At 37.3% G+C, this 27,406-nt stretch overlaps 15 protein-coding genes across 15 annotated transcripts; 5 read left to right on the top strand and 10 right to left on the bottom strand.

The window, feature by feature from the left end:
* Nucleotides 1-25: 25 nt before the first annotated feature.
* BEWA_051870 (hypothetical protein) lies at nucleotides 26-1,648 on the bottom strand (the record flags this gene model as incomplete). The annotated part of the gene is made up of 6 exons (XM_004832528.1): nucleotides 26-150; nucleotides 184-1,084; nucleotides 1,120-1,233; nucleotides 1,307-1,384; nucleotides 1,419-1,497; nucleotides 1,539-1,648. 6 exons carry the CDS (start codon nucleotides 1,646-1,648, stop codon nucleotides 26-28), a joined length of 1,407 nt encoding a protein of 468 aa, XP_004832585.1.
* A 437-nt stretch (nucleotides 1,649-2,085) lies between these two features.
* Nucleotides 2,086-3,668, bottom strand: BEWA_051860 (conserved hypothetical protein; the record flags this gene model as incomplete). The annotated part of the gene is made up of 7 exons (XM_004832527.1): nucleotides 2,086-2,595; nucleotides 2,630-2,713; nucleotides 2,750-3,088; nucleotides 3,124-3,216; nucleotides 3,250-3,402; nucleotides 3,440-3,528; nucleotides 3,569-3,668. 7 exons carry the CDS (start codon nucleotides 3,666-3,668, stop codon nucleotides 2,086-2,088), a joined length of 1,368 nt encoding a protein of 455 aa, XP_004832584.1.
* Nucleotides 3,669-3,720: 52 nt separating this feature from the next.
* BEWA_051850 (proteasome subunit alpha type, putative) lies at nucleotides 3,721-4,568 on the bottom strand (the record flags this gene model as incomplete). The annotated part of the gene is made up of 4 exons (XM_004832526.1): nucleotides 3,721-4,015; nucleotides 4,050-4,183; nucleotides 4,251-4,420; nucleotides 4,457-4,568. The coding sequence occupies 4 exons, from the start codon at nucleotides 4,566-4,568 to the stop codon at nucleotides 3,721-3,723; spliced, it is 711 nt and encodes a 236-aa protein (XP_004832583.1).
* Nucleotides 4,569-5,005: 437 nt separating this feature from the next.
* BEWA_051840 (MAC/Perforin domain containing protein) lies at nucleotides 5,006-6,735 on the bottom strand (the record flags this gene model as incomplete). Its single annotated transcript, XM_004832525.1, has 7 exons — nucleotides 5,006-5,176; nucleotides 5,210-5,458; nucleotides 5,492-5,856; nucleotides 5,892-6,073; nucleotides 6,150-6,349; nucleotides 6,384-6,580; nucleotides 6,633-6,735. The coding sequence occupies 7 exons, from the start codon at nucleotides 6,733-6,735 to the stop codon at nucleotides 5,006-5,008; spliced, it is 1,467 nt and encodes a 488-aa protein (XP_004832582.1).
* Nucleotides 6,736-7,175: 440 nt separating this feature from the next.
* Nucleotides 7,176-9,503, top strand: BEWA_051830 (conserved hypothetical protein; the record flags this gene model as incomplete). The annotated part of the gene is made up of 1 exon (XM_004832524.1): nucleotides 7,176-9,503. The coding sequence occupies one exon, from the start codon at nucleotides 7,176-7,178 to the stop codon at nucleotides 9,501-9,503; it is 2,328 nt and encodes a 775-aa protein (XP_004832581.1).
* Nucleotides 9,504-9,539: 36 nt separating this feature from the next.
* BEWA_051820 (conserved hypothetical protein) lies at nucleotides 9,540-10,147 on the bottom strand (the record flags this gene model as incomplete). The annotated part of the gene is made up of 3 exons (XM_004832523.1): nucleotides 9,540-9,688; nucleotides 9,723-9,964; nucleotides 10,050-10,147. 3 exons carry the CDS (start codon nucleotides 10,145-10,147, stop codon nucleotides 9,540-9,542), a joined length of 489 nt encoding a protein of 162 aa, XP_004832580.1.
* Nucleotides 10,148-10,704: 557 nt separating this feature from the next.
* On the bottom strand, nucleotides 10,705-13,488 carry BEWA_051810 (conserved hypothetical protein; the record flags this gene model as incomplete). Its single annotated transcript, XM_004832522.1, has 6 exons — nucleotides 10,705-11,194; nucleotides 11,229-11,399; nucleotides 11,437-12,912; nucleotides 12,948-13,058; nucleotides 13,099-13,238; nucleotides 13,368-13,488. The coding sequence occupies 6 exons, from the start codon at nucleotides 13,486-13,488 to the stop codon at nucleotides 10,739-10,741; spliced, it is 2,475 nt and encodes an 824-aa protein (XP_004832579.1). The 3' UTR covers nucleotides 10,705-10,738.
* A 1,005-nt stretch (nucleotides 13,489-14,493) lies between these two features.
* BEWA_051800 (hypothetical protein) lies at nucleotides 14,494-15,494 on the top strand. Its single transcript, XM_004832521.1, has one exon. It carries the CDS (start codon nucleotides 14,528-14,530, stop codon nucleotides 15,389-15,391), a length of 864 nt encoding a protein of 287 aa, XP_004832578.1. The 5' UTR covers nucleotides 14,494-14,527; the 3' UTR covers nucleotides 15,392-15,494.
* A 1,698-nt stretch (nucleotides 15,495-17,192) lies between these two features.
* Nucleotides 17,193-17,800, bottom strand: BEWA_051790 (hypothetical protein). The gene has a single exon (XM_004832520.1). The coding sequence runs from the start codon at nucleotides 17,725-17,727 to the stop codon at nucleotides 17,218-17,220; it is 510 nt and encodes a 169-aa protein (XP_004832577.1). The 5' UTR covers nucleotides 17,728-17,800; the 3' UTR covers nucleotides 17,193-17,217.
* An 88-nt stretch (nucleotides 17,801-17,888) lies between these two features.
* BEWA_051780 (translation elongation factor G1, putative) lies at nucleotides 17,889-20,268 on the bottom strand (the record flags this gene model as incomplete). Its single annotated transcript, XM_004832519.1, has 3 exons — nucleotides 17,889-19,599; nucleotides 19,645-20,057; nucleotides 20,209-20,268. 3 exons carry the CDS (start codon nucleotides 20,266-20,268, stop codon nucleotides 17,889-17,891), a joined length of 2,184 nt encoding a protein of 727 aa, XP_004832576.1.
* Nucleotides 20,269-20,385: 117 nt separating this feature from the next.
* BEWA_051770 (conserved hypothetical protein) lies at nucleotides 20,386-21,833 on the bottom strand. Its single transcript, XM_004832518.1, has one exon. The coding sequence runs from the start codon at nucleotides 21,523-21,525 to the stop codon at nucleotides 20,398-20,400; it is 1,128 nt and encodes a 375-aa protein (XP_004832575.1). The 5' UTR covers nucleotides 21,526-21,833; the 3' UTR covers nucleotides 20,386-20,397.
* A 383-nt stretch (nucleotides 21,834-22,216) lies between these two features.
* Nucleotides 22,217-22,728, top strand: BEWA_051760 (conserved hypothetical protein; the record flags this gene model as incomplete). Its single annotated transcript, XM_004832517.1, has 3 exons — nucleotides 22,217-22,430; nucleotides 22,511-22,660; nucleotides 22,697-22,728. The coding sequence occupies 3 exons, from the start codon at nucleotides 22,217-22,219 to the stop codon at nucleotides 22,726-22,728; spliced, it is 396 nt and encodes a 131-aa protein (XP_004832574.1).
* Nucleotides 22,729-22,866: 138 nt separating this feature from the next.
* On the top strand, nucleotides 22,867-24,191 carry BEWA_051750 (conserved hypothetical protein). Its single transcript, XM_004832516.1, has 3 exons — nucleotides 22,867-22,975; nucleotides 23,104-23,318; nucleotides 23,395-24,191. Exons 1-3 carry the CDS (start codon nucleotides 22,918-22,920, stop codon nucleotides 24,166-24,168), a joined length of 1,047 nt encoding a protein of 348 aa, XP_004832573.1. The 5' UTR covers nucleotides 22,867-22,917; the 3' UTR covers nucleotides 24,169-24,191.
* A 114-nt stretch (nucleotides 24,192-24,305) lies between these two features.
* BEWA_051740 (conserved hypothetical protein) lies at nucleotides 24,306-25,379 on the top strand (the record flags this gene model as incomplete). The annotated part of the gene is made up of 4 exons (XM_004832515.1): nucleotides 24,306-24,641; nucleotides 24,722-24,954; nucleotides 24,991-25,212; nucleotides 25,246-25,379. Exons 1-4 carry the CDS (start codon nucleotides 24,553-24,555, stop codon nucleotides 25,377-25,379), a joined length of 678 nt encoding a protein of 225 aa, XP_004832572.1. The 5' UTR covers nucleotides 24,306-24,552.
* Nucleotides 25,380-25,469: 90 nt separating this feature from the next.
* On the bottom strand, nucleotides 25,470-27,334 carry BEWA_051730 (conserved hypothetical protein; the record flags this gene model as incomplete). Its single annotated transcript, XM_004832514.1, has 5 exons — nucleotides 27,085-27,334; nucleotides 26,685-26,926; nucleotides 26,563-26,643; nucleotides 25,765-26,527; nucleotides 25,470-25,729 (listed from the first exon to the last, which is right to left on the bottom strand). Exons 1-5 carry the CDS (start codon nucleotides 27,170-27,172, stop codon nucleotides 25,470-25,472), a joined length of 1,434 nt encoding a protein of 477 aa, XP_004832571.1. The 5' UTR covers nucleotides 27,173-27,334.
* Between the last annotated feature and the right edge of the window lie 72 nt (nucleotides 27,335-27,406).

The following is a 27,406-nucleotide window of genomic DNA, read 5'->3' as shown; positions in this document are numbered from 1 at the left end:
TTTATATTCTGCAAGAATTTTGCTACTACAAGTCAAGTGCCTTGTATTTTCTCTTTATTCTCTTTACATGCGATTTGTATTCTACATCCTTTGGTTCCTTTAATTCGTCCCCTTGGTTTGTATTTTTTGTCTTGTAGACGTTTCCGGTACCTACGGATATTTAAAATCTCATGGCAAACAAACCGTAAATTATAGGTCCACTAATTTTTGACACTTTGCTTTCATGCTTTACAATCTCCCTCTTTTCTTCATGGATACTTGGCCAGTTTAAACGACAATGTGATGCAAATTTACGTTTCTCTTCTTCATCGATAAATACACGTGAGCTCTTACAAATATCGTCATCATCCAACTCTGGAGGAATGCATTTTCCCTCTTTGGATACAGTCCACCCCTGTGGACATGGAAGATCCCAATTATATTCATCTCGTGTTAAACACGGCCAGTTTGCAGTTGAACATCTAGATTCAAACAATACTTTCATGTCACGTGTCATTTTTTTAATATTTATAGCATTCGGTATATTTTCCACCAACGCTACAATCTCCTTATATACATCAGTACAAGGATCCACATCACTTGGAGAAACACATAATCCATTACCCTGGATGGTCCAATCAACTGGACATGCATCATAATCCCTTGTGCATTCGCTAGAGCACTCAAAGGGGATCTCACAGGAAACTAGGTGATTAACCTTCATTTTTTGAGTATAGTGAGTAAAGAAGACAGTATGTTCACATTCTCCAGTATATGATGAAGGTGATTTGCAAGAACCGTCCTCAGCTTTAACCCAGTCCATAGGACAATCTTCAAATACAAACAAGCATTTTGTAAAACATGGCCAATTTGTGCCACATGATTTTGCCCATAGTTGCTTAGACTCTCGCGAAAACTCCGTAAAATCCATAAAAGAATCACATGGGCCAGTATAAGTGGAGGGATCCGGAACGCAAAAATACTTTCCAGAGGTCTCTGATTTCTGCTTCAAAAACAGTTCTGGACATGGCTGCAGATAATTTCTTTTAGAATCGTCACAACCAAATTTCGGATCTTCTTCGTCTATCTTGCATGGCCACGGTGCCTGTAGATTACTGTCAAATGTGCATACAAACTTACGTTGCACGAAGTTGACCAATTAATCTTCTCCTCCGGGGTTAGTGTTTCAAAAGATACCAAGGTTTTACAGTCACCGTTGTAAGATTCTGGAGCTTTACAGTACTTGTCAATTTCCTGTCAAGATGTTTAATTGATAAGAATAAAGTACCTCCCATCCTTCTGCAGGAATTATGAATGAAACTAGCACACACATCATACCTGGACAGTTGCGAGAGAAATCCTGTGCGCACTTTCCATCAATTGTTTTTTGGTTCTTGTGATTTTTCTAAAGACAAAATACTGGAATCTACAAGACATACCACCGCCGCTGTCAAAAGTTTTCCTCCAACTTCTGTCAAGTTTTTCGGTTTGGGCTCATTTACAAAGCTTCCATATATCCTGAAATGTATACATTTGGAAATTACCAGAGGAAAACATACTCCTGTGTACTGTGTATATTTGGGATTTCCACCAAAAATTGGTCATCCGTATCTGAAACTGCACAACTCACAGAATACACCAAAGTATAAAGTAATACTCCCAAATACATTTGAGAGGTGTGCGCACATTATCAACAAAAAATGGACAGAATCTCAACGCCATGCTACCCCATGGGTCAATGAGAAGCAGATGCTCTAAACCTTCATATAGAGTGTAAATACAGAATGAGGGGCATACAAGCGAGAAACCTCATTTTCCGCACACAGTCCAGGTTTTTTAGTGATACGTGCGCATCCAAAGGAAAGCATGACCCAAATGTTGTGAATCTATGCTTAAATCCAAAACCTGGACGCCTCTTTAAGAATACACCAATATTTTTTGGTTTAGCTTGCTTTTTACTCGCAGTACCACTTGTGGCCACTCATTATGACAATATCGAGTTCGAAAAGGAGATGGAACGCAGGAAACAACCCGGAATTCGCTACTAAATAGGTATGAATACACTGTACAATTAAATTTTAGCATTTTATCCATACATGCTTAAATCTATCCACCGCTCTTGAACCGCAGACCAACTTGGAATGGACTTAAGATATCTGAAGGCGCATATAAAAGCGCTTTAGAAACAAAAGCTTCGACCCAGCATCCACTTGATAAGTTCATACTCAAACCTGTGCCAACAGACAAGCGTATATCCTTCAAAGCCTGTGCATAAAGATCAATTCCTGGCTTGAGTGAGGAGAGAGTGCCAATGTTACAGAAACCAAATGCCATTGGACTTTGAAAGTTTGAAAGGTTGAATGGATAGTATAGCGACATTTGGATGTTTCCAAAGTAGTCACCTCCCAAGTGATCAGCCTTTTTGAACCATTCACCCTTTTCAACATTGTATAATCCTCCCCAATCATGAGGACCCACTCCATGGAATCTAAAGCCTCTAAATGTGGAAGATGTACCAGATGCTCCAGTAAAGTGGAATCTATCCAAAATTGAACTAGTAGGAGAATATGATCCAAGTGGATGCAAATATCCAACCGACATGCTCAAATGCCCAATCTAGACCTCTATGATTAAATTTGTGAAAACTTACAAATTTTTCCTTTATAAACCTAGCCAAAAGCATACTGTAGTCAAACTTTAAAAATTGACAGTCTCCCCCTGGAATTCCAGATTCCTACATGGAAAATGTATATATGGCAATGATACTTACAATCCGGAATTTAGTTAATTCTCCATCAAAAGGAATAGCATCACCACTCAAATTATCCAAGGAATATGTGTAGGAAAGAGAATTCTTCAAGGAACACCCTGAATTTTTTAGTATTGCTTCAGAAGCTTTGAATTGCTCATTGAACGTTGGATACACGTCCCTTACTGACGCTTCCCATATGAAGCGATGTCTAAAATTTAGATTCGATAGGGTAAACCGAAGGCCTTTAGAACGTGTGGAATACGAAGAATAAGCATTCAGGTCGGTATGCGATGTGAATAGTTGAAATAAACCCGTGAAATTGGGTAGCGCCGATATGCGAGGAATGTAGAAGGATCCCTAGGTCACAATGTATACTACAGACTAAAACTAACCGAAAACTCGTTGTTGCTGCCTCCAGTTGTGTTGGCATTCACTGTTAGTGTGTTGACAGATCCTAATACACCAGGTAGTTCACCCTTAATTTCCTAGACACATTGAATCCGTACTCTTAAACGTACCACACCAGCCTCAGCCTTGGAATTAACATTTGCTCCGACTGTAAATAGAGCTGATTTTTCCTCAAAGGTAAAAATAACATCAACATCTCCTTCATTCAATCCTCGAGTAACAAAAGATTCTGTACTCTTGAATAGTGAAAGTTTTTCCAGCCTCTAAATGTCATAATGCGTTAATATGTGCAACACTAACCTGGTGAGTATCATCAAGCAGTAAAAAAAGCTCTTCTACATTCTCAGCGTCTTTTACACGACTAATTTCATGTGAAATTGCGCTAGGTTCTGAGTATTTACGTTTAAATTTACAGAGGAATACACATACTTATGCGAGAAAGGCCCTTTGTAATAACTCGCACATTTCCGAGTCCTTTAGAAATGTCTATGTTATACACATCATTGGAGGATGGCTCATCCGAAGACATGTTTAACGTAAAACAATTACAATGAATCTAATAGTTAGTTATTGGGTATACATTACTGAACTTCGTTGAGGTAGTCATCAATGACCTCTGGAGACAAGAGTCTAAACTTCTTATCGGGACCAACAACTCCGATTTCTATATTATTAGCTGTTAGCTCCCCCTCAAATCCCTCCTTTAGTGTTAAAATGGCAATATGTATGGCATCCTCCAGCTCCATATCAGGGCTGTAACGTTTCTCCAGGAATGTGTTGTTATTCTGCATTCTACTTCCAATAGCTGTAGCTTTCCAACCAAAGTAAGCGCCAGATGGGTCGATTTGGTAGAGTTGTGGACCCTCATCATCGTATCTGTACACTCATGGATGCAAAAAACAAAACGTACGAGGCTAGCAAGAGGGAAATACCAAAGGGCCTTACACCTCCTGAATGTGTGAACTCTTGCATTATCGATGCCACATCCTTAACCAGCTGTGATCCCGGTATATCTTCGCCATATTGAGCCTTGTACTTTATGGCCTACACACGAGTAATGTAGCGTGACAGAGAACGCGTGTGTAGATCAGGTAAACTTCAGAAAACAAACCTCTTTCCTTCCCTTCTTTAAAACTACTCTGAAATCAGCGGGCATTCCAGCCGCTACAGCGCCAATGTGGTCGGCAAAGAGATCAATTTTGCTCAAAGAATCGAGTTCTATCAAAGACGAAGACTGTTTCTTCTCAGCTGCAATTACAACGCCATTGGATGCCTTAATTCCTATAAATTACGTGTTTTAACTCCTAAAAGACCCACCGAGCGTAGGGGCTCCCTTGGCAATTCCATTAAGGGCGTACTCAATCTGGACCAACTTTCCAGAAGGACTAAATGTTGTCAATGAAAAGCTATACTCTCCCTCGTCAGCCATTTTAACGGAACATAAACTAAATGGCCCGGTGTGGTGTATGACTAAAGTGTAACCACAGAAACACTATATATTCAGCAACGAAATCCCTTGAATTGCGTGTGTTGATTTCACTGTTTACATATTAGTATTGCTGAGCTCGATTTGCATAAATTATGGCTGCAGTCCACCTTACAGTGGTCCAGTGCAACTGGACAGGAGTTTATCTCGGTGCGTATCTCCTCAGATACATCGGTGGTTTTGATACTTATGGTAAACCCTGCGAATTCAATCATTTTTATAACTAGTGTGCTTGTACCTTGCCTTATCTTATAATCTTTTGGACATGTGACGATCTCCGTCTTTCCACTAGCTGCCACTCCGCTCACTACTCTTGTCTAGATAACATGTGGCTACGTTCTAACAAGATACCTCGTTTGTAGCATTCTCAGGTACGCACATTATCCATGATGTTGTGTTTTCCCACTCAGAATATTTTCCGCATTTGTTCCCTGATTATGTTCATGGGTATTGGAATCAATACCTGCTTGACATGTTATGATTTTGTATTCCTTGTACTCTATATAAAAGCCCAGAGCTATTGTAAACCCTTGTGGACATCTTGGTTGTTCCTGAAGATTTTTGGTTGGAGGTCATGTAAATACCCTGGAAAACGATAGTGTAATTAGCTCCTGGAAACCAGAATTTCCGCAAAGTAACCATATAGAGCTATCGGTCGTGCCGGGGCAAACGTCCCTGAAGGTTCTGCATGGAGAAAATGCAAAGTACCTTCCTGGTATACAGTTAGCAATCTCCAGTTTTTTGTCAATCTGCATAGAAAATCCAGAAATTGTGTATTTACTTTCTGGACACGATGCTGTTCCACCATTGGATGTTAAAGTATCTCCCTCAAACTGTAGACATTATAAAGCTATACACAAACAAACAATTTTACTGACATTTTCGACTATGGAAAGTCCTGCGTTAAGCCCAAATAAGTCGTAATAGTATTTTAGAGCTTTTACATAGCTCAAATGTTTATCCGGAAAAAGCTCTGAAATTGCTACAAATTTGGCTTTAATTGGCATAGGGCGTTCCGAAACAGTTTTAGTCCAATCTGAAAAGTTTCTTCTATTCTCTAGGCCTTTAATGTAGTAACCTCCCAATACTGAAACCTGCTTAGATTCCTTACTACCCCTAATACGCTTCTTAAAATTTTTGGTTTTTTTACTCGTATCTTTCATTTCGTTCTCATCCTCTTTGGATAGTTCAGATATATTTGCAGATTTTTCAGTATACATTACCTTTCCTCCTATAAGTGTGTTAGCGATTGCCTAATGTTAAAACCTGTTATGACATGTGTAACGATGTGGGTGCCGTAAACTTTGAAGAAATCGATCCATTTTCTAATGTTTATACACTCTTTGTTTTTTGATTGTACAAGGAACATGTCTGCTGAGCATTCCGATGTCTCATTTGTAAGTACTGGCAAACGACCCACGTATTCTTGGAATCCTCTTGCTACTATTCTGCACAAATATTATATCAACGACCGATGAATAACCACACATATTTGGACTTTAAGTAAAGTCATACATAAATTACCCTTTGTATGGCAAGACTATTCCACTCTCGTATATACTACAATATGATTTTCGTATTCGATATTTTCCATGGTCTTTAATAGCCCGCATTATTTTACTACTGGCATTTGCCTTTAGCAAATTATTGCTTAGCGCATTATCTACATCAAAATCATTATATAGAGCCTTTAGATAGTCGTCATTATTTTTTATTTCTCCTGGCTATGCAGAATGTTACTTTGCATAAATCAAGTACCTCTGTATTATTCCAACAGTAATTGTTCTTCCTTATCCAAAAGCTTCTAGTATTTCCCTCTACTTTAAAGTTACCACGAACATCAGTCGTTATTTTTGGTTGTAGTATAATGCTGCTTTTATATCCAAAATCACCCTGATCTGAAGGGTCACCCATCGGATTTCCAGAAACTAAATCGTAACCTATCCCACAATAACCTACAGGATTAATGTATATTCATTAAACATGCGCAATTTAGCATCCACTCACTTTTTACATGTTCAATATTTCTGTTTGGGTGTTTGTCAGTATCAATTTTGGTGGAACATATTCCTACGTAGAGAAGGAATATCAGAATATGCCCTAATCTCATACTATCTATACAATCATTGATATGATGTAAACATTCAATAAAGTGTTGTAGATGGTCCAGATTGAGTTTGATCGAGAGGTACGTGTAAACCTTGCAATCTAAAATGGACTGTTTGACGACACACATCGCAAAATACGAGCAATATCATCTCCCTTTACAATCTACATCTTCAATTTACGCTTAATATGGACTCCATCGGAGTATTCTGACGATAGACAGAATTGTGCACATCTTCTACCATCAGTATAGACGTTCAGTCAGTAACAGTTGAAATTTACAACATGTTTTGACTCATCGTCATTATTTAGAGTCTATACTTATAATTATTATAGGTTATTTGAGGTATGCTTTGCATATCTATAGAGATGCTCATCTAGAGCCCGTAAATGGCTCTAAAGGGAACGTATACTCATAAGGGTTATTAGGAATGTAAATTTAACATGGTTCTCCCATTTTTAGTGAGATCCGTGGCTAGTTCACACACAAAGAAGGATGTAGAAGTGGTATTCACAAAGCTTCTCAAGGCTCTCCCAGAATTGGAAGGCTCGATAGTAGCAAATAGTTTAAACCTCCTATCTAAAAAGGAAATTAGCCAACCGACCTTCCACTGGAGGAAAATAGCGGATATTCTCACTGAAAACACGTCAAGGGTAAAACATGAATCTAAGAACAAAACTACTACACTCATCCACAACTACACTGCCAATGAAATTTGCATCATTCTGAATGCATTTGCGAAGATTAATTGTGTACACCATGGTCTCTTAAATACTTCTGTCAAAATCATAATGGATCAAATAAGAGAGGTGCATACGGCATCTATATGCAACGTTATACATTCACTCGGTAAGTTCGGAGAAATTTCTTTCATAAAAGACATTGTAAAAAAACTAGTTGCTTGCAGTGGACCTTCTGCACGTACTTTCCCTGGTAAATCCAAAAAAATCGGCGGTTACAACTCTGTCAATACCATGTCATGGGATAGCAAAACTATACAAAAGTTGGTTGGTAATTTTAATGAGAAGGATTTTTCAATGATTTTGAGGGTACTTCTTCTAAATAACGATAAATTAGGTACTGATAATATGGTGAATGACCTACTATCTTCCCTAGCAACAAAATGTGAGAATCTTACGGACCAAACTATAGCCATATTAGTAAACTCCATTGCTTATTATGGACAAGATAATAATGGTCTACTCTATGTTTTGTCTCCAATAATCTCCTTAAGATTAAAAAACTCTGGGTTTACGCCGCAGTGCATAGCTCAAATCGCAAACGGTTACGCTAGGTTGGATGTAAGAGATGAAGTTCTTTTTGGTGCCTTATCTGATCGTGTTTGCAAGGACAATGATAAATTTTCAGTTAGGGTTATTGTTAATGTGTTGAATGCGCATGCAAAATTATCCATTTATGATGAAAAATTATTCGGTTTGTGCGTTAAAAAACTTGAAAAAAGGGTGAAGGAAATGACCCCGCAGTGTGTAGGAAACACCATAAGTGCATACTCTAAATTTTCTGGACTAATAGATAGGTCAAAGTTGCAAAACTTTTTTAACATACTGTGCAAATATATTGAAGAGTTGGATTGTTTTGACAATTTTATACCACAAAATTATGTTAATATATTGGACGGACTTACAAGACTAGAAGCTTATTCACAGAAGCTATTTTTAAAATTTGCGGCAAGTATTATACCACTAAAGGATAAGCTTAATCACGTGGATGTAAAGTCGTTGTTATTCTCTATTTACCATTGTAAACTTATTCATTCTGACTTGTTATTGGCCCTTTTATCTAGATTGGAATTTGTTATAAAAAAAATGGGACATAACTTTATGACAAACTCTATCTTCATTACTTCACAGCTTCATTTCATATGTAATCCTGATGGAAAACATTTTAAAAACGAAAACTTTCTTTACTTGCCCCAGGGAGGGAATGATATAACAAATTCTCCCAGTCCTGATGAACTGAGAGGCATACAATCGAAACTCTTGGAATCTGTGGGATTTGTAATTTTGTGCATGAAGAGTTTTGGTACAATAAACTATCTTAACCCAGCTGGAATATATACCTGCATCAAATCTTTGTTAAAAGCTAACTTGCTGGATTTTGGATTCATAGATTTGCTGTTACAACAATTGTCAAACCATGTTAAACATGACAGTAGTTCACGGATTTTAATAATTTTGGGTCAATTGCCACTAATTAACCACAAAATTCCGGATCATTTACTAAATAGCCTACGTGGGATGTATCTTACACCGAGAGAATCAATCGATCTCTTGAATATACTCTGTAAGTTGGGTCAAATAGATTTCTCGGTTTTTAATGCTCTAAAGTCATTGAATCTATGGAAATGTGACGTAATTAAGACCCACTTAAGCCTATCATTATTTATAAATCACATGTATACATTGCAATGCAGTTTGGAAACCTTTACTCATGCTACAACACTATCTAGGAGATTGGTCAACATTTGCAAATATAACTCTCAGGTGGGTATCTTCAACCCAGATATCATCGCAAGTGTGCTTGTGCTGCACAATAATCGAGAACTTGGATGTATGAATACATCCATGTTGGAGGGTTTGAAAGATATCAAAATCACCAACAATACATTATTTAAATCTCCGTCTAAGAATTTTGAATACGAATTACGTGAGGAAATTGAATCCCTAGCTAATTCTCTGACAGGAACTGTAGACTATGTTGAAAACTGTCTCTTTTCGGATCACAGATCACTGACACTATTAATTAAATAGTAAAAGTTATATATTCAAGGTATCAAGTGTACAAGTTTAAATATCTTCCAGTATTTTCTGAGAAATTTCATTGCAAACAGAGCCCAAATCTCTTCTGGTGTTTACGTGGAACAGTGTTTTCCCTCTTTCACTCACTACTGCGATACCATAACCTTCTCCTTCTGCCACTCCTACCACATTTATACCTGTAGAATCAATATCAATGGCGTGGAATCATACCTTGAAAGGTTTCTTCAATGTGTTCCTTGATGTTGTAAAATGTTTTTGCATGTTCTATCCATCCGTATCTTATAAACACAGTTCTATTATACATTATATCCCTATCTGGGCTGTAATTTGCAGTAATCTTTGGATGAGCATATTTTCTAATTTTGAAAAATGGAGGTTTTCGTCTTAATCGTCTAAACCCGTACTCATGAGGAATAAATTTGGGTAAATTCCAAACGCTGTGACCGTTGCTCCTACATATAATAGTTAATCCAGAGAATACATTGTATATCTGATGAGTGTACACCTACACATGGCACAGTATCTATGCATACGTACCTCTTGAAAACCATAAGGTCCTTCCATTGCTTAAAATTTGAAAATGATGCCCTGTATCTTACAAAATTTGTGATCCACCAATTCCTTTTCAACAACATTTATGCAAATCACGCAAAATTTCTACTGGAGTTATATCATAAGCTGAAGAAATCCCAACTGCACAATATACGCGCTTTAAATGCCACAAATCCAAATTATATACTTTAATGCAGTAGCTGATATGGAATGATTTTAAAAAGAGTAGCAAGGCTAGTTTTTAGCTCTAGACACGGTGCAAATTACCCTGGCGATAGAAAAGGTATGATGATTTTCCACATATAACCTTTACCTTGTACGTATAGCGACCAAAGTTCGTCCTGATACGGTCATATCAGGTTTAGATAAGGAAGGACGTATAAAACCAGACGTATGGAGTTACTACTCCAGGCGGGAAATAGCAACTCTCTTCTTGCAGCCATTTAGCATAATTATTATATATCTAACATCAGTCTGGTATATTTTCAAGTATTACTGTGGTATCAAGGATGTTTGTTTACTCTAATGATGCAGCTCATGACATTTATAGGTTCAACAATTCATGAATAGAATTAAATGGATACGTGGAAACGCTCGGCTCGAGGATAATTAAATGTACAAGTTAGATAAACAGTGAAAAAATAATCGCAATAAAGTATGACAATGTCAAGTATTTAAAAATTACAGTGTAAGGTCTTCTTTTTGATCTTGGTAGATAGTTTTATTGCAACCTGTACTACGCTATCAACCTTTACATCCAAATTATTCAAGGCATCCAAGATCCCATAGTGTCGCATCAATTTACAGTTTTGTACTACATTTGCAAGCTCTAGCATAAGCTCAAAAATACTCATCAAATAGTCATTTTCTTTTTCAAGTTTCAAATTGAAAATTAGGGTACGAATGCAATGCCTTCCGACTTTAATGAGTATAGACCTATTTACTACAATCTTTCTCAAGCAAAACAAAATCTTTTCGAAGTTTTCCCTCGATCCAGCTCCGGTGTGAAATGTGTAAATCATCACATCTGCGATATAGTCTAGCTTGTCTGAGAATTTAGATGAATTACTCAACTGCCCTATTACTCCAGCAGCATAAGCCACAATGTCTCGGTTAACTTTGTAATATGCCTAAAATCTTACGTGTATTGTGCACAACCGTTACCTTTAGGGCAAGTACTATATTACTGATGGCACCAGCCTGAGTAAAAGAGTCCTGATGAGCCTTTTTCTTTGTCAAGTTCGTCATTAACTTTAGAGTAAGGGGTACTGAATCCCCCTCATCTAAAAGATAATGTATTACTGTAGGTGCGATATTTGAGGCCATCATAGATTCCTGTATTATCCAATAATAGGTTAAGAAATGTACATACCTTCAACTCATCACTGTGATAACTAAAGTTTATCAGCAAAGACAGTAACAAGGGCGTTGTTTTTGAATTGTGCAAGTTATTCTGCAGAATATGGACAAATGATGGTACCAATGGTAAGAATGTGGTTGGGATCGGCATGGGTAACTCCAACATTTTTCTAAATATCCTCTTGTGTATTGTATAACTGTTAAACGTTTCGAGCAATGAAGACATTAAAAGTATATAAGGATCCCAGGTAAACTTTCTAGGATCCATATCATCAAATAAAACACTTATATAACCATCTTCCAAAAATCTTGAAACAGAAAAATGATTAAAGGTTACTCGTTTCCAATCAAAATTCCCATTTCTTTTATATGTATCTATAATATTTTCAAATATTTTTGGAGAGTAATCCACTGTGAAATCAAGAGAGCGAAAATGCATTAAAAATACAAGAATACTGTGTAACTTTTTCCTAGAATTTTGATCCATAGACCTTACGTCCCTTATTAAAAGTGAGAGGGATATTTCCTTTCCAAGGATCAGCTCATCAATACAAAATGAAATATAGTCCGCTAACCGCATTGTGAAATTATTAATTAAAGTTTTACGTGAATGTGTTACTTTACTGCTTCCAACACCAAAAAGTTGTGATACTATTTTGTAAATGTATTCCATGGGTTCATCCGTAGAAAATGATAAGGGGTCCTCAAGTTTTACTATTGTAGATTGATCTACTACGTTGGGTGGCAACAGCTTTAATGTTGATGCTATGAATCCCCTTATGAGTTTATAATAGGATGGCATTATTCCATAGTTGTTTTTTAGAAAGGAATACATAGGACTCCTAAATCGTAGGTTATCCACTCTCATTTGTATTAGATCCTTATTCCATATAAATTTTTGTGAATTAGCCGTGAACGAATTTACTGTAAGACAAAACTCATTCCACCATTCAGTTACACTGGTTTTACTGTTTTCTTCAAGAGTTAGATCAAACCTTATAGAAATATCTTGGCACATATCCAAAAGTGGAGGGATGTATAATCTCCTGAGGATAAAGAACGCAACAACTTTCTTTTCCATTTGCACAAGTATGTGATAGCATGACCAAGTTGCAATATCATTATTCAGCTTCATTTTCTTGTAATAAATTTCATCCCTCAGTATATTGCATTCAGGTACATGAGTGTTTTTTTTGTCTTTACTTAGAATCAAAATCACTTCGTTTAAAAAACCCCTTGAGTACATGTACAAGTCACATGGATCTTCCATTTCCAAATGATGTATCGGATTGGGATCTCTGACATGAATAGATATCGTGACTCCTCTATCATCTTCTATCCGTGTATTATATAGAGTTTTTAATGTCGTATCTCTGAATGTATCCCTAACAAAAAAGAAATAACCTCCGAACGTCATCTTTTTATAACCGTTGAATGGAAGGATAGTGTGCTCATCCACAATTGTTATTGGTTCCTCTTCAGGTGATTCCTGTAGTATATTGTAGAGCGCCTTGTACAACACACCTCAAACTTTTGGATCATGATATTGGTATCGACAGCAATCTTAATTTTGTCATATAGTAAAACGTGATTCGGAGTCTCGATTTCCATGGAATAAATTCCGAGATTACCCTCCTAAATGGCGATATTGTGAGCACAAACTGATGATGTTTACCTCATGTTTTATTATGCTCTCATTAAGCTCAATAACGACTTTTGTTTTGCTCTCATCAAGGGCGACGTTTTTCACATTACTGTATGGAATCTTACCATCCTCCAAAATACCACTCAGACTGTACGTTACAAGGTATATTCCTGTAGATTAAGTGTGATGGATGCATCATATCGTAGAGAAATCCTCCAAGAATCACTAGAGGATTGACACCTTGACAAAAACATCCGAAACATTCGACAAAACATGTACTAAAATGAATCGAAACAAACCTCTGTCAGCAACGAGGATGTAAAGTTTGCGTTTGGATGTGTGGATCGTGATTTTTACGAGCTCATAGTGTCTAACACGGTCTGAGACCATGGAGCTCAAAACGCAGATCAAATCATCCATTATGCCCAAGAAGCTACATTTTCATAATTTTAAATACATGTGTAAGAGGTCAGAGAGTACATTTGGAGTGTATAGTCCACAAAAGGCTCATTTGTGGTGTGTAGACACAAATAAGGAAGAGTTGCTCTTCATCTTTGGCACATTCTTGAAATATGAATGTATTTACATGTTTTAATTGATATAGTGAATATATTTTTGGTGAAAATGTGAATAGTGGTAACTACTAGGCTACTGTAGGAGATATTCACACAAGTATCATTCGCAAGTGTATCCTTATCGCATTATACCAAACCTTAGCAGTTAAGTGCCTGATTAGTTCATCTTTCCCCTTGCATGCTAAAGCTTCCCTGGGAATGCGCTCAAGTCGACCTTCCTCAAACGGCGGCATCCCGGGAACATCCCCTTGATATCAATTTGTCTATCATAATGGAGGTGAATTAAGCAGTACTTGATTTAGACCACACACCCCAGTAGGGTACATCTATTTAGTTGTACGTGATAATTCCTAACCACCGCAATATAGGCGAATTCTATATTTTTTAAATGAACCATAAAGTCATGGAATCCAGCACAAAATTCGGTTGTATACATGCGGAAAGGTTCTTAAACATGTGTTTTCACTATGCTATATTACTATAAAGTACTCCAATAGCCCATAACCACTTTATCAAAGGGATTAGATAGGCAGCCTACTCCATAGATGAGCGAGTATTCGGGGTCTATAATCGGCTATTAAAGGAAACAAATGCAAAGTATGACAGAATAACAACTAGTTTATCATTCCAACACAGGTACTCAAGCTACGCTCAAGGGTTTTTCCATATCAACCCCTCGGATCCGGTCCATGCCAAAATGTCTATAAAGTAGACAAAACCAAATTCAAACAGTCTATTTTTCTCTATCCAAAATCTCAGGAAATTATACATTACATATGTTACTAACATGCGAATGAGTTTCCTATGGAATCACAGAACCCACCCACCATATGCTTTGGATATGAACAACAGATTTCAGGCTATATAACGTCTCAGTCTTCATTATGAAGATAATTCCGTTATATCTCATTTTTTGTTATTGCATCAATGGGATATATGGACGGAATCACGAGCTCGATATAAATTATGATATAAACAGTACAAGATATGCAGTAAAATATGAACTAAGTGGCACTATACTAAATAGGATACTTTTGCCAAAAACAAACGACTGGTTTAATAGAGTTACAGATGGAAATCATGTAATCTGGGAGGGATATAGGGATGAAAGATGTGAGATGCTAAAATTGCATCCACAAAAAAGCGAGAAACCATCAGTATGTCTTTATATAAAGTATGATAGCTGTGTAACATTCAAGCAGTTCGACTATAGATCCAACCATTGGCTTCTTATCACGGAAATAACATATGGATGTGCTAGGGATGTCAACGACTCACTCACTGCCATACCATCACTGAACATTTGTAGTGATGAAGAATCTAGGAAAGAAGCAGAAGATTCTAGGGAGGATACCTTGGATTTCGCCCTCGATGAAAATTTATCAAACACAGAAACCTCTGATGGCTCTAGCGAGGAACCATCTGATCAAGTAATTGCAGATGATAGTACAAATGGGAACCAATCAGAGAAAACTAAACAAGATAATCACCCTTGTATTACCAAAGACTATTTTCCAGAGGGAAGAGGTTTTGCAGAGGTAAAGAATGAGGGACAAACACTTTGGAAAGCTCGTTTTAGATGTGAAGTTTGTGTCCATGTATCGGTTGTATTGAAACATGGCAAATTTCCATTAGCAAAATTGCGCATAAAACTTCATAGAGACAGCAATTACTTGTATTTTGAGAAGGAAAAAGATGAATGGAAAAGCATAGATAAAACGACATATTACATAAATTCGAGTAGATAAATTCGGTTGGACCATAATTCTACAAAGGACAATATCGGCACTGTTTTATTTTGTAGTCATAATTTTGTAATTTTAATCTAGCCAGACTCAGGCCTGGGTATTTTAATGTTTGCTAATTTTGGATTTTTTTAGAACAAATGAAGTCTGTCAGAAATATCTGACTCTAATATTTCACGGTTTATTTACATGTGTGACACTATATGTGATCAAAGTTTGCAGTTGTATTAATAGTTCATTCCAGCATAGGATTAGGTCAGATTTTCTGGTTCGCACACCGCTTGGAATAGATTTATGTAGGCTGATTTTTGCTAAATGACCACTTAGAAGAACCCTTCTTACAACATATAGACGGAAGTAGTCCAAAAGGAGAGTCTCTACCACCTACCAAGGGTAGGAGAGTTTTTCTGCATTATATCCATAGAGGAAGTATTCTATAAGAGTGTCTTTAGAAATGAAAGTATAACAGGCCCCTTCCATGCAACAACACCGAGGAGACCTCCACCGGTAAGACTCTCTGCTATATCTCCTGGAGAGGGTCCAGTAGGTTTTTTCTTTATACTCTGAAGAAGTGGAAGAATCTTGGTATCAATACCAATACTAGTTGGAGGATCCTCTACTGGGTCCCATTCATTAGAGTCAAGATATCTCCTTTGGTACCAGCTAGTGGAGTGATTAACACGAAGTGGGAGTCCAGTCGATCATTTTGGATAGTGATAGACAATTACCTGGGTGATATTCTTTTGAAACTTAATTCCTGTTTGTTCCGTTTCTCTATTATTTAATCTAGCTATACAATTGGATTCTTCTGTTATGGAGTGAATTGTTTGAGAGTAATGTTTGTAATTACTGGTCACACAGGTAATATTGGCATTACAATCAGGACATTTGTAAGTGTTGTTAGTACCATTTTTTCCAAGATATTTATAACATGAGCCCCTGTTTCTGTCATACTACATATTTATTCAGTATACTAGACTAGTTCCTCGTGGTATCTATAACTCCATAGTATCCTCCAGTTTACATCCGTAGTCTTCATTCTACCCACTCATTTATGTCTCAACTGGTGTGAGCAGAGAGATGATATATATAGGATGAACGGAGAAACACGGAAGAATAAATGGAACCACTGGGAATCTGATCTCTACAATCATCAAAGACAATCTGAGTTGAAAAGCTTCTTGAACTACTGGTTTTGAGATATACTCAGACATGTCTATGGAATTGAATACCGTATAACCTGGATGGGAGACCAGACTTTGTACTGGGCACAGATAGAGAAGGCTGCACTGAGAAAATAAGTTGTCAGGGGGAGAGGAGATATAGAATTTGATCCATCCCAAGACTGAACTCTACTGACAATTATACAGATATGTGACAAGTTACGCACATGTGATATATTCATAAAATTTGGAATTTAGGACAAATCTCATCAAGAATAGTCAAGAAGTCTAGAGGTGAGAAGGAAGACTGTTGGATGAGAAGTAGCACTGTACAACAGTGCATTATAGGCTCTGAATGGTCAATTCCCACAGAACTTACACATTACATTAAGCATCTTGACAAGATTCCCGGGGTTATTTTTTCCATAGAGCCTAAAGACACGGAGATATCGAAGTGGTGACACACATACGTTATAAACTCCGGAAGACAGGTGCATACAGGCTCATTCTGGCCAAGAATTTCATTCCCAGACAGTGCACCAGTCATGCCTTCTACCCTATCTACGGTGGAAGAATATTCCCCACCTTACTTTATTCTTCCCCCACCATTCTTCGGCGGGTGCGCTATTCACTTTTATTTTTGGTCACCTTGTATAATTATAAAATCTAAAAAAACATAAATACACAATGAACGCTATTGTTGCTTTGATCTCTGCTGTCAGCGTCTTCGCTGTCTCTGCTGCTTTCGTTGACTTTGCCGGCAACAGTGCCGTCGTCAAGGGTCTCCATCATGGTGCCCATGTTGCTCACTTTGTCGCCAGTGGTCAGGATGTCGAGGGCTTCAAGTGCGGTGCTCACTTTGCCTGGACTGCTCCAGCTGGCAAGGCCGTCAAGGAAGTCTTGGCTTTCTCTCACTGCAAGGCTGGCCACAACTTCCACTTCGCCCACGTCACCCTTGTCGGTGGTGGTGAGCACTTCCTCCACTTCCCAGCTGCTGGCTTCCCAGTTGCTCTTGACGGCCATGTCTGGTTCGGAAAGCTCGCCAAGGGTGTCTGCAAGCACGCTCCAGCTCTTGCTAACTTGCCACATCATGCTGTTTTGGCTGACTTGGCTCATGTCTTCGCCTAAACATTTTAACATTTCAGAACAATCGAAGATTTTAAATAATGTCATCATTACTCAGTTTGTCTCAAACGCTTAAATTACGCTGTGATAGTTACAGTCGTGTAATGTGATTATTATAAATGTTATTTGATGTATTTAGTTCTTTGCTCGGTTATCTGTTGTCAGCTTGAGGGGTGTTATGAATTTAGTACTCGGCCCTGGCGCCGGGTTTGTTATTTCTTAAGTGAGTCTTGGTATTCCTTCATTGCTTCATCTTGGTCTGCCTTGTTCATGGGCTGGTAATACTTGAATTCCATTGTGAATTCGCCTTGACCTTTTGTTGCAGCTCTAAGATCCGTAATGTATCCAAACATATTTCTTAATGGTACATCTGCACTTAGTACCACGTTATCTCCGTAGTTGCCTGTATTTGTGACTACACCCTTTCTTTTTGTGAGGGTTGACAAACACTGTGATTGATATTCAGATGGAGAGACAACTTCTATTGACATGATTGGTTCGAGTATAATTGGTTCAGCGTCCATAAAAACTTCGTTAAACGCACCGAATGCGGCCAATTTGAAGGCTATATCCGACGAGTCAACCTCATGTGAAGCTCCATCTGTGAGCACGAATCTTGTATTTATCATAGGTCTACCTGACAAAAGACCCTTTTTTGCACATTCCCTAAATCCATTTTCGATGCTAGGGATAAAGCTAGGTGGGATGTCATTTCCTATCAATTTGTTCACAAATTCTATGCAGATATGGTCGTTAGGATCTTCTCCAATCGGCTCAATATAGCCTATAATTTTTCCATATTGCCCTGCACCTCCAGATTGGCGTTTGTGAGTGTAATCAAAGTCTACTCTTGTGGTAACCGTTTCTCTATAGTTTACAATAGGTTTCCCCGTTTCCAATTCAAGACCGTACTCACGTTTCATCCTCTCAATATATATTCCTAAATGCAATTCACCCATTCCGGACATGATTGTTTCTTTAGATTCGTCATCTATAGTTATTTTAAATGTGGGATCTTCCCTCTGGAACCTCGCAAGGGCTTTTGATAATTTTGATAGATCAGAATGACTAACTTTTTTGAGGGCCAATGAAACAACTGGTAACGGAACATATAACGGTGCCATTGTATGTTCTAGTCTTCCATCTGTAAACGTAACACCAGAGTTGCATTTAAGCCCTGATATTGCAACAATATCCCCAGAGTTCGCAGATTGTATTTCTTCGCTCTCATTTGAATGCATTCTGTACAGTTTCTTAAAACTATGACGTTTTCCATCCTCTACCAAGTGTAGTGGTAGACCCTTTCTCAAGGTTCCTTGGTATATGCGCAAATATGTCAGCTGTCCCAAGTGTGTATCTTGTATTTTGAATCCATATGCCAGAAGTGGGGAAGAAATCGACCCATCTATAGTTATAGGATCGCCGTCTTTAGTGTAAGCCGTGTTCTTGACTTCAAAGGGATGTGGGAGGTATTCACAAACAGCATCCAAGAGCAACTGCACCCCTTTGTTTCCCTTTGCTGATCCTAGTAGTACAGGATACATTTTATGATTTAAAGTAGAACGTCGGATCGCTTCTTTTATCAAGGGTACAGAAATGTTATTCTCCAGAAAATGCTCTGCGAATATATCGTCAACATCTGCAAGCTTTTCCAAGAGGTTTGTATATGTTTCTTGTATCATATCTTTCATTCCCGCCGGAACTTCTTCCAGTTGCAATGTTTCTCCGTGGGTTCCTTTAAAATAGTAAGCATTTCCATTAATTATATCTACAATTCCCTCAAATTTATTATTCGCAAATATTGGGAGTTGCAGTAGAGATACTTGCAATCCCATTCTCTTTTGTAACATTTCTACCGATCGATTAACATCCGCACCTTCTCTGTCCATTTTATTCAAAAAAAATATCCGGGGGATTGAATATCTGCAAGGTATTTATGAAGTGGCATATGAAGTATTGTCTACTTACCGGTCCATTTGCTTGTTTACTGTCAATGTTTGACTTTGTACACCTGCTACGGAACATACCAACAAAATGGCACCATCTAGTACTCTCAAGGCCCTTTCTACTTCTATGGTAAAATCCACATGTCCGGGTGTGTCTATGATGTTTATGTCATATTCTTTTTCGTTCGTTCTCCATTTGCAATACGTACTTGCAGATTGGATTGTGATTCCTCTTTCTCTTTCGAGTTCCATGGAATCCATCTTGGCACCAACACCGTCTGAACCACGTACTTCATGGATGCTGTCGATCCTTCCTGTGTAGTAGAGAATACGTTCAGTGAGTGTAGTCTTTCCAGAATCTATATGGGCAGATATACCAATGTTTCTACATCTTTCCATAGAGGAAAAGTAGCGAGTAAAGTTTCTGGAAAGTTCCTGTAAGTACGTGTAGATGTAGAAGAGTGCTATGTAATATATATTATGGCATAATAGTCCACAAGTTCAATAATAGTAGATATAAAAGTGAAATGTTGTCAATCAAAAGTTGATATAGTAAAAAACAAAGGGAATTTAGTCGCAAACTCACCCTTTTCTGCGCTTTTGCCAGCAAAAGGCGGAATCCTATGCGATACTTGATGGTATACATAATTATAAAGTTATATATGAGCGTTAGGATGTTTGCGATATCATTTCTAGGTAAACACTGTCGCTGAGTCCAGACCTCACACGCATACACTATTAGGATAACTAACACATACGTTTTCAATATTATATATTATTCATCTACTTTATATTTCTTGACACGGTTGTCTTCTTCTCTTTTGGTACGAATCTCCCTGTATGTGTCTCGGTAGGGCTTGGAATAACCTTCGTCCTTCTCGGGAACAGATTCATACCCTTTAGGCAGAGTTGATCTGGATAACACAGACATGTGATGTGTAAGAACACGCTCATATACTGTTGTGTACAACGCAACAAATCTGTACTCGGTAATTCCGTGGAACATTGTAAGAGAAGTTTCGAATTTCAAGCATTTGCAAGGCACCTTTGGATTATCATTGTGTTGTATCGGTCCTTTTAATACCTCGCAATGCTTAGATAGACCCATATCATCCTTTATAAACCCATAAGCACTTTCTGGGAAGACAGTGCCCATTGTGTGATAGATAGTTACTAGCTTAGATTTCTGTTGTACTCTTTTAGCGTATGGAATAGACATTTGGTACGCATGTGCAAACAACCTTAAAACTAAAGCATGCATAAGTATAGTCTCATTTTCCAATCCGCTATTTCTCCAAATAGCTTGAATTGAACGTTCGTATTCATCAAAGACCTCAATTATACCACCGGCAATAGGGACAATGCCCTTTTTATTAGATCCTTTTTTAGCGAGTATTATCATACATCCAACAATATAATCATTGTCTAGTCTCTCAATGACGCGAGAAACAGGAATATATTTTTCATCGATTTTCGTGTCCACAAAACTGCTGGTATGGTTTTCAATTCCTCCAGTTGGACTCGTAACAGGATTACTTTGATGTACTCCATCTATAGATGTTTTCGGATTAGATTGTTCAAGCGATCCGCTGTAAGAATTAGAAAGTTTACTTTCGGCGCGTGTACCATTGCGTAGTTCATATTTTTTATCCTTTGATATGTTTGCATGTGAGTTATTCAAACTGGCCTCGGTGATATTAGCCTGTGTTTTACTATCCTCTCTGGAGCGAGGTTTATCGATACCTTGTGTGTTGTTGAACATCTTGTGTAGTATTTTTCTTTTATTTCTGACGCTAGAGGTCTTATCCATTGGCAATACCATGGCATAAGGTTGAATATCCATCATGTGGAATAAGATATTGGTGGCGTTCACCAGTTTATGTAAGTTTGCATTATATTCCATTTCGCGAATGTTGAGTATTACACATGAGAGTTCTACGGATGTGAGTAGTCCTTATGTATAGCAACAAAGGAGCATAATATCACTCACTAGAATAAATAGTAGTTAATATTGGAATAATAAAATGTTATTTTTCAAGTATTAGCCCAGAACACGTTATTCACATGGCCATTCTTCGAGTTATTATGAAACTAGATATTACATATGGTATGAATGTAGATTGTACCCACACAGGGCCATCTATACGTGAAATAGAGCCATTAGAAATCAACTGGCAAAGCAGAACATGTATAACGTGTATTTATCCTCTTGAGAATATCTATATGCCACGGGCAATGGGGAAGGTTCTCGATCGCTGATATACTGTGTGAATCCATTGCATACTAGATTTTTAAGGGTTTTGCCGGATTTAGCCTAAACCTACGGGTCTATGTAATCTTTATGGAGTGGATATAACGAGCACATCCGCCAGATATGGAATATGAATTGTATCTAATCTCAAACGCTCTTGGTAAGTAAAGTTTCTGAGAAATTTAAACGTGGACAAACGGTTTATATTCATTCAATACAAAACTTTCATGTATGTGTGTAGGAATAATCATACTAGTGCTCATTTTTATCAGATTTTACAACAAATATTCAGTTAGAGGTACTTATTTGACCTACATTGTCGTTTATAGTTACACTTGTACAGATGGTAAAGATTGATCAAACATACGACAATATCGTTACTGGAAGCCTGAAATTGAAAGGCAGTTTAATTTGTAAGAAGAAGAACAAGATTGTGAAAATACCTAGACCGGAGGATAAAGAAAAGGACTTTATAAAGCTACCAACCCAAGCGGATTCTTCCAAAGAAGATAAGCCCGAAGAAAATGCCAATATAATAGACAGACGTATAAAGCGAGGTGTGTTTCTCGTAGATTTTCTCACTTTGTAAGATTACGAATGCGTACACATTCCTTACATTTATACAAATCATCTACAGTGAAAGAAGACCCAAATTTGACAAGCTCTGAAAAGGCTTTTAGGATCGCACAACTCAAGAGGAGCTCTCAAAAAATAGAAACGGCCCTTAAAGAAGCACACCGGGACAAGATTGAAAAGTTCAATACCAAACTTTCAAAGCTTTCAGAGCGTATGCCTTTTACATTCTAATGTCAATATTTTACAGATTTTGATATACCGAAAGTTGGACCAGGATAATCCTACAGACTCATAACTTTCCACATAAATAAATGTAGTGTTAAATTTATACATTATTCATAAATTAGTTACTCTGCGTTAAAGGTGAAGACTGTGTATTTCTGAGGGCTGCGTGGTTCAGTTAGATGCTAGAGCATCATTAACTATACTTTACAGTACCATTTATTTGTGATAACTTGTAAATACATAATGAGTACTGCCACGTTTTTGGGAACCCCTTTATCTAAGTATGAGATCGATGATATAGGTACGTTTTTCGATGCTAGATACACATATTCTGACCTTTCTAGCAATTTGAACGATTACATTCTCCTTTACACATAGAATTCAGTGTTTAATGATAGTTTTGTACATATATAGCAATTTACACTTTAGAGGTCGGACATTCGTCGGAAAAGATCCGTAATTACTATGAAGCAAAGGGTTTGCAACATAAACACACCAGAGAGAGAATCAGAAAAAACAAGCTAGATACCTTGTATACTGTGGACACTAAGGAAGGATGGACTCCAAGTAGCTTCAAATCTTCTAGGCTCAATAGAGCATCGTACAAATTCCAAAGGATTGAGTCATTCATAGACGAACAAGATGTATGTTTTGTGCGCGTTGATATTTAGCTGTATCTTTCGTATCCACAAATAGATTTCACTTAACATGATCATTTAGAATGAAATTTTGTCCAAAAGAGTTCTCAATAGTATCAATCTGAAAGATGCACAGCAAGAATTAAAGAGGATAATCAAGAACATTTTAAACAATTATGGCTATCTTTCCAAGGTTTATGGACCACAATTACCAACGAACCTTAAATCAAACGCAAAACAATTTAGACAGTCGGGAGATTTTAGAGGAATATCTGAAGCTCAACACAGATTACGCGAGGAGATTGCACTTATTAATGAAGACACAGAAGCTGAACAACCAGTTGAACATACTGTTACCAAACTAAAATGGATAAAATCGCAATTTGTGGAACAAAACGTACAAACATCCACGAATCCAAATGAACCAAAAGATGAGAAATATAAGTGGAAGGAAGAGATGAGACATGTCTATGATCGGGACATTGATCTGGAAGACATAAGAAAGTACTATCAGGAGTACTATGATTTGATAGTAAAACCAATAGAACAAGCACAAGAGGATAATGCTCAGTCCCTACTTGAGAAATATACAAAAATGGGAGAGTTTACATCGCAATCTACCGGGATGGGTACATATGGTAGCCATAGAGTAACAGAAACCTCTCGCCCATTTGGGAGAGTGACACTGCCATATGAGTTTAACAACGAGTTGCTCACCAAATTTAAAATAAAGTCGAGAGATATAAAACCAGAGCCTAAAGCTACTGAAGTTTCTGAAATTAAAGAGAAGACCGAAAACACCATGAGCTTGCCATTCCAACTCTTTACCAAAATATTTGGCGATTCTGGCAGCTAGCGGAGACAATTCTGTAAATAATCGCATATAAAACAGACTACTAATTTACTAGTAACACTTTCCTATATGATATTTTGGCTTTCCGTAACAACCTTATGGGATCCTAGGGCTTGGGACATCTCGTACAAAGGTCTTTCATATCCAGATAATCTATCATATTTGTGGCAAATATTTTATTTTTGGATAGCATTTTGGAATATATCAAATAATTTGTAAAGATGCCACAGAATGAGTATATAGAACGACATATCAAGCTCCATGGCCGTCGCTTCGACCATGAAGAGAAGCTGTACGTCTAGCACTTATATTTCCGATACATATATCCAATAAATTAACAATACAACTTCTTATAGTCGCAAGAAAAAGGCTAGAAGCGTAAATAAGATGAGTAAGAAGATTCAAAAGCTACGTGGCCTTAAATCTAAGCTATTTAAGAAGCAAAGATACGCTGAGAAGGTGGAACTCAAGAAAAAGTATGTTGATACATCAATAAACGCATTATTTGTTCCTCGTTTTCGAAATTTTGTGAACTGGCTTTACACCTATTTTTTAGGATCAAGAAACATGAAGAGAAGGGAGGAAAGGAAGAAGTTGTTGAGAAGACTGATGGAGCTATTCCAGCTTACCTTCTTGAAAGAGGTGACGTTAACCGCACCAAGATTCTGAGCAATATGATCAAGCAAAAGCGTAAAGAAAAGGCTGGAAAATGGGCTGTACCAATTCCAAAAGTCCGTGCTATGAATGAGGATGAAATGTTTAGAGTTTTAAGAACTGGAAAGAGGAAGAGTAAGTTTTTTTCGTTACTTTGCATAACCCGTGTAGAGAAAATGTGGAAACGTGTGGTTGATAAAGCATGTTTTGTCCCAGAGGATTATACCAGAAAGCCTCCAAAGTATGAAAAATATATAAGACCAACAGGACTAAGATTTAAGAAGGCACATGTTACTCATCCAGAGCTGAAAACAACGTTTTATCTTGATATTATCTCTGTTAAAAAGAATCCGCAGTCTCACCTGTATACAAGTTTGGGAGTTATTACTAAGGGTACGATTCTACTGATATGCATGTTAAATATAGGAACCATTATTGAAGTAAATGTTAGTGAGTTGGGTCTTGTAACTCAAACAGGAAAGGTTATTTGGGCAAAATATGCCCAAGTTACGAATAATCCCGAGAACGACGGTTGTATAAACTCAGTGTTACTAGTTTGATCGCATAAATTACTTGAAGAATGCAGACTTTGTAGTAAACATTTAATGGATACCATAATTTTGTATTTATCAATATATATAATTAAGGCGTTAGACTATGGGCTGTTTTATAGAGTCTAAGAGTGTGTTTTCCAGATCTCCTATCAAGTGGTCTATTTGCATCCATGGTTGGTGGTCTAATTTTTTGGCCTTATCGACAAACGGACAGTATCCAGACAAAAATTGGTTTATGAGATAAGTTTCGGAGAATTGAAAATTATCAAACTGAATGATAGAGTTGGACATTGACAGTGTGTCCAAATAACTTCGAATTTTTGCGATTCTAAAGTATTTTATATCCTCAACAATTCCTATTGGTAAATTAACAAGCGTGCATACAACGTACCTGCTACTTTGGAAATGTAATTGTACATTTTGCTGCGATTGCTCATATTTGGAATATACAACTTTTTGAATAGCTTTGCCTTTGTGAATATATATGCGATTTCAAAAAAATAGTCATTTGGAAGCTTTTCAAGTTCAGACGATTTATGCTCACGCTTCCTAAAATCTCTCAAGAACTCCTGCGTCAAATACGAGGGAAGTTCGACAACTATGAACCCACTGTGGGTGAGTCTTTCGCTAATGTATAGCGGAAGCCAACCCTTTTCACCAGTCTTTAGTTCATTCATTTCATACCCTTCATAAGGCAATAGGTCAATTATTGGAATATCTACAATAGCTTTTACTACAACCAATTGCTTCATTGCACGTTGGAGAGTAACCTTTGTAATAAGATTTGGAAGATAGTCATTCTCAATGGAGATTTGTTTGTATATATATTCCGAAGAGTATTTGGAAGGCAAATACTCACAAGACTTGCCAAAATATGAGATAAGATGTTCCTGAATAAAAGTTGGCTTATTGACTCTGTGTCCTTCGATTGAGATCGCGACATCCGCTGTGTTTGTTAAAAAATCAAAATTTGAAAAATCCACAGGTCTTACAAATATGTAAGAGTTCAAATACACGGTTGATAAATGACAGTACTGGCTTGTGTTGTTCAGTAGATAGTTGTATGAGTTGTAGATATCCAACATCCTATTGTATATAACCTCTGTTATGCACTTTAAGATGGAAACGTTTTGGTCCATGTCCGAGCGCATTTTCTGTAATGCATTATATTACACTTTCATAAACCTACATTTAGTTGTGTTAGGAACAATTGTTCCAAATTTGGTAATGAAATAATATGTTCATTCCCAAAAACCATTTGGTCCCGAGCCTGTGTGTATATTTTGTGGACTGGATAGACCATAAACGTACCCATGTGATATAGTTGAAGGCTTTACAAAGGTTTGTATCAATATTTGGATAATTTGGCGGTGCATCAAGCGATTCATTTGTTTCACTGGTATCATGTTTTCTTTTTTGCGATTTTGGTGTAACACTGTCATTTAAAATTCCCCGAAAGGTACCTCTCTTTATACTAGAGGATTTGCTTTGTTGTGAGCTGTTTATAAATGATTCAGAGAGGGAAGTAACCGACATAACAGGTGATGTGTAGCCTACAGTGGTTATATGTACTAGATATGCAGGTGTGAATGTGTGTATCCATGAAAAGTCATTTAAAAAGACAGTTCAAACGAATTACAGAGCGTAATATTTCAGGAATATCCTCCACAGACCACATGATATATGCAATAGAGATATAATGTGTAAATACCATTCGTTTTAGATTTGTTTCGATCACGCTTTTTACGCTTCTTAAAAAAATCAAAACTCATTGGCACATTCCTGTCGTAGCTAGACATTCCGAGCGGTGTTCTTCAATGACTAGAAATATGTCTTTTGTTTTTACTTCATGTCTAATAAATTCCTTATTGCCCCGGTAGATCATCATTACCAGTGTACACCTCAAAACACAAATATGTTACAAATATGTCGCCCATTTTATAATTAATTTACATACATTTGATGGTCCACACTCCCTTGGAAAGTCAACGGCAACCTATTGCTCCCCATGAGAACCTTGAAGAAGCATCGAT

Source organism: Theileria equi, assembly GCF_000342415.1.
Source record: "Theileria equi strain WA chromosome 4 map unlocalized gcontig_1105316255039, whole genome shotgun sequence".
Lineage (NCBI taxonomy): Eukaryota > Apicomplexa > Aconoidasida > Piroplasmida > Theileriidae > Theileria > Theileria equi.
The sequence above is the reverse complement of the archived record's forward strand: the minus strand, read 5'-3'. Positions and strand labels throughout refer to the sequence as shown.

Excerpts from the sequence above, each read along its gene's own strand:
- BEWA_051800 (XM_004832521.1), top strand. The coding sequence starts at position 14,528 with ATGAAGATAATTCCGTTATATCTCATTTTTTGTTATTGCATCAATGGG.
- BEWA_051790 (XM_004832520.1), bottom strand. The coding sequence starts at position 17,727 with ATGATGACATTATTTAAAATCTTCGATTGTTCTGAAATGTTAAAATGT.
- BEWA_051770 (XM_004832518.1), bottom strand. The coding sequence starts at position 21,525 with ATGGAATATAATGCAAACTTACATAAACTGGTGAACGCCACCAATATC.
- BEWA_051750 (XM_004832516.1), top strand. The coding sequence starts at position 22,918 with ATGAGTACTGCCACGTTTTTGGGAACCCCTTTATCTAAGTATGAGATC. Across the intron at positions 22,976-23,103 it reads GTATGAGATCGATGATATAG|AGGTCGGACATTCGTCGGAA; the intron begins GTACGTTTTTCG and ends TTTACACTTTAG. Across the intron at positions 23,319-23,394 it reads CATTCATAGACGAACAAGAT|AATGAAATTTTGTCCAAAAG; the intron begins GTATGTTTTGTG and ends ATGATCATTTAG.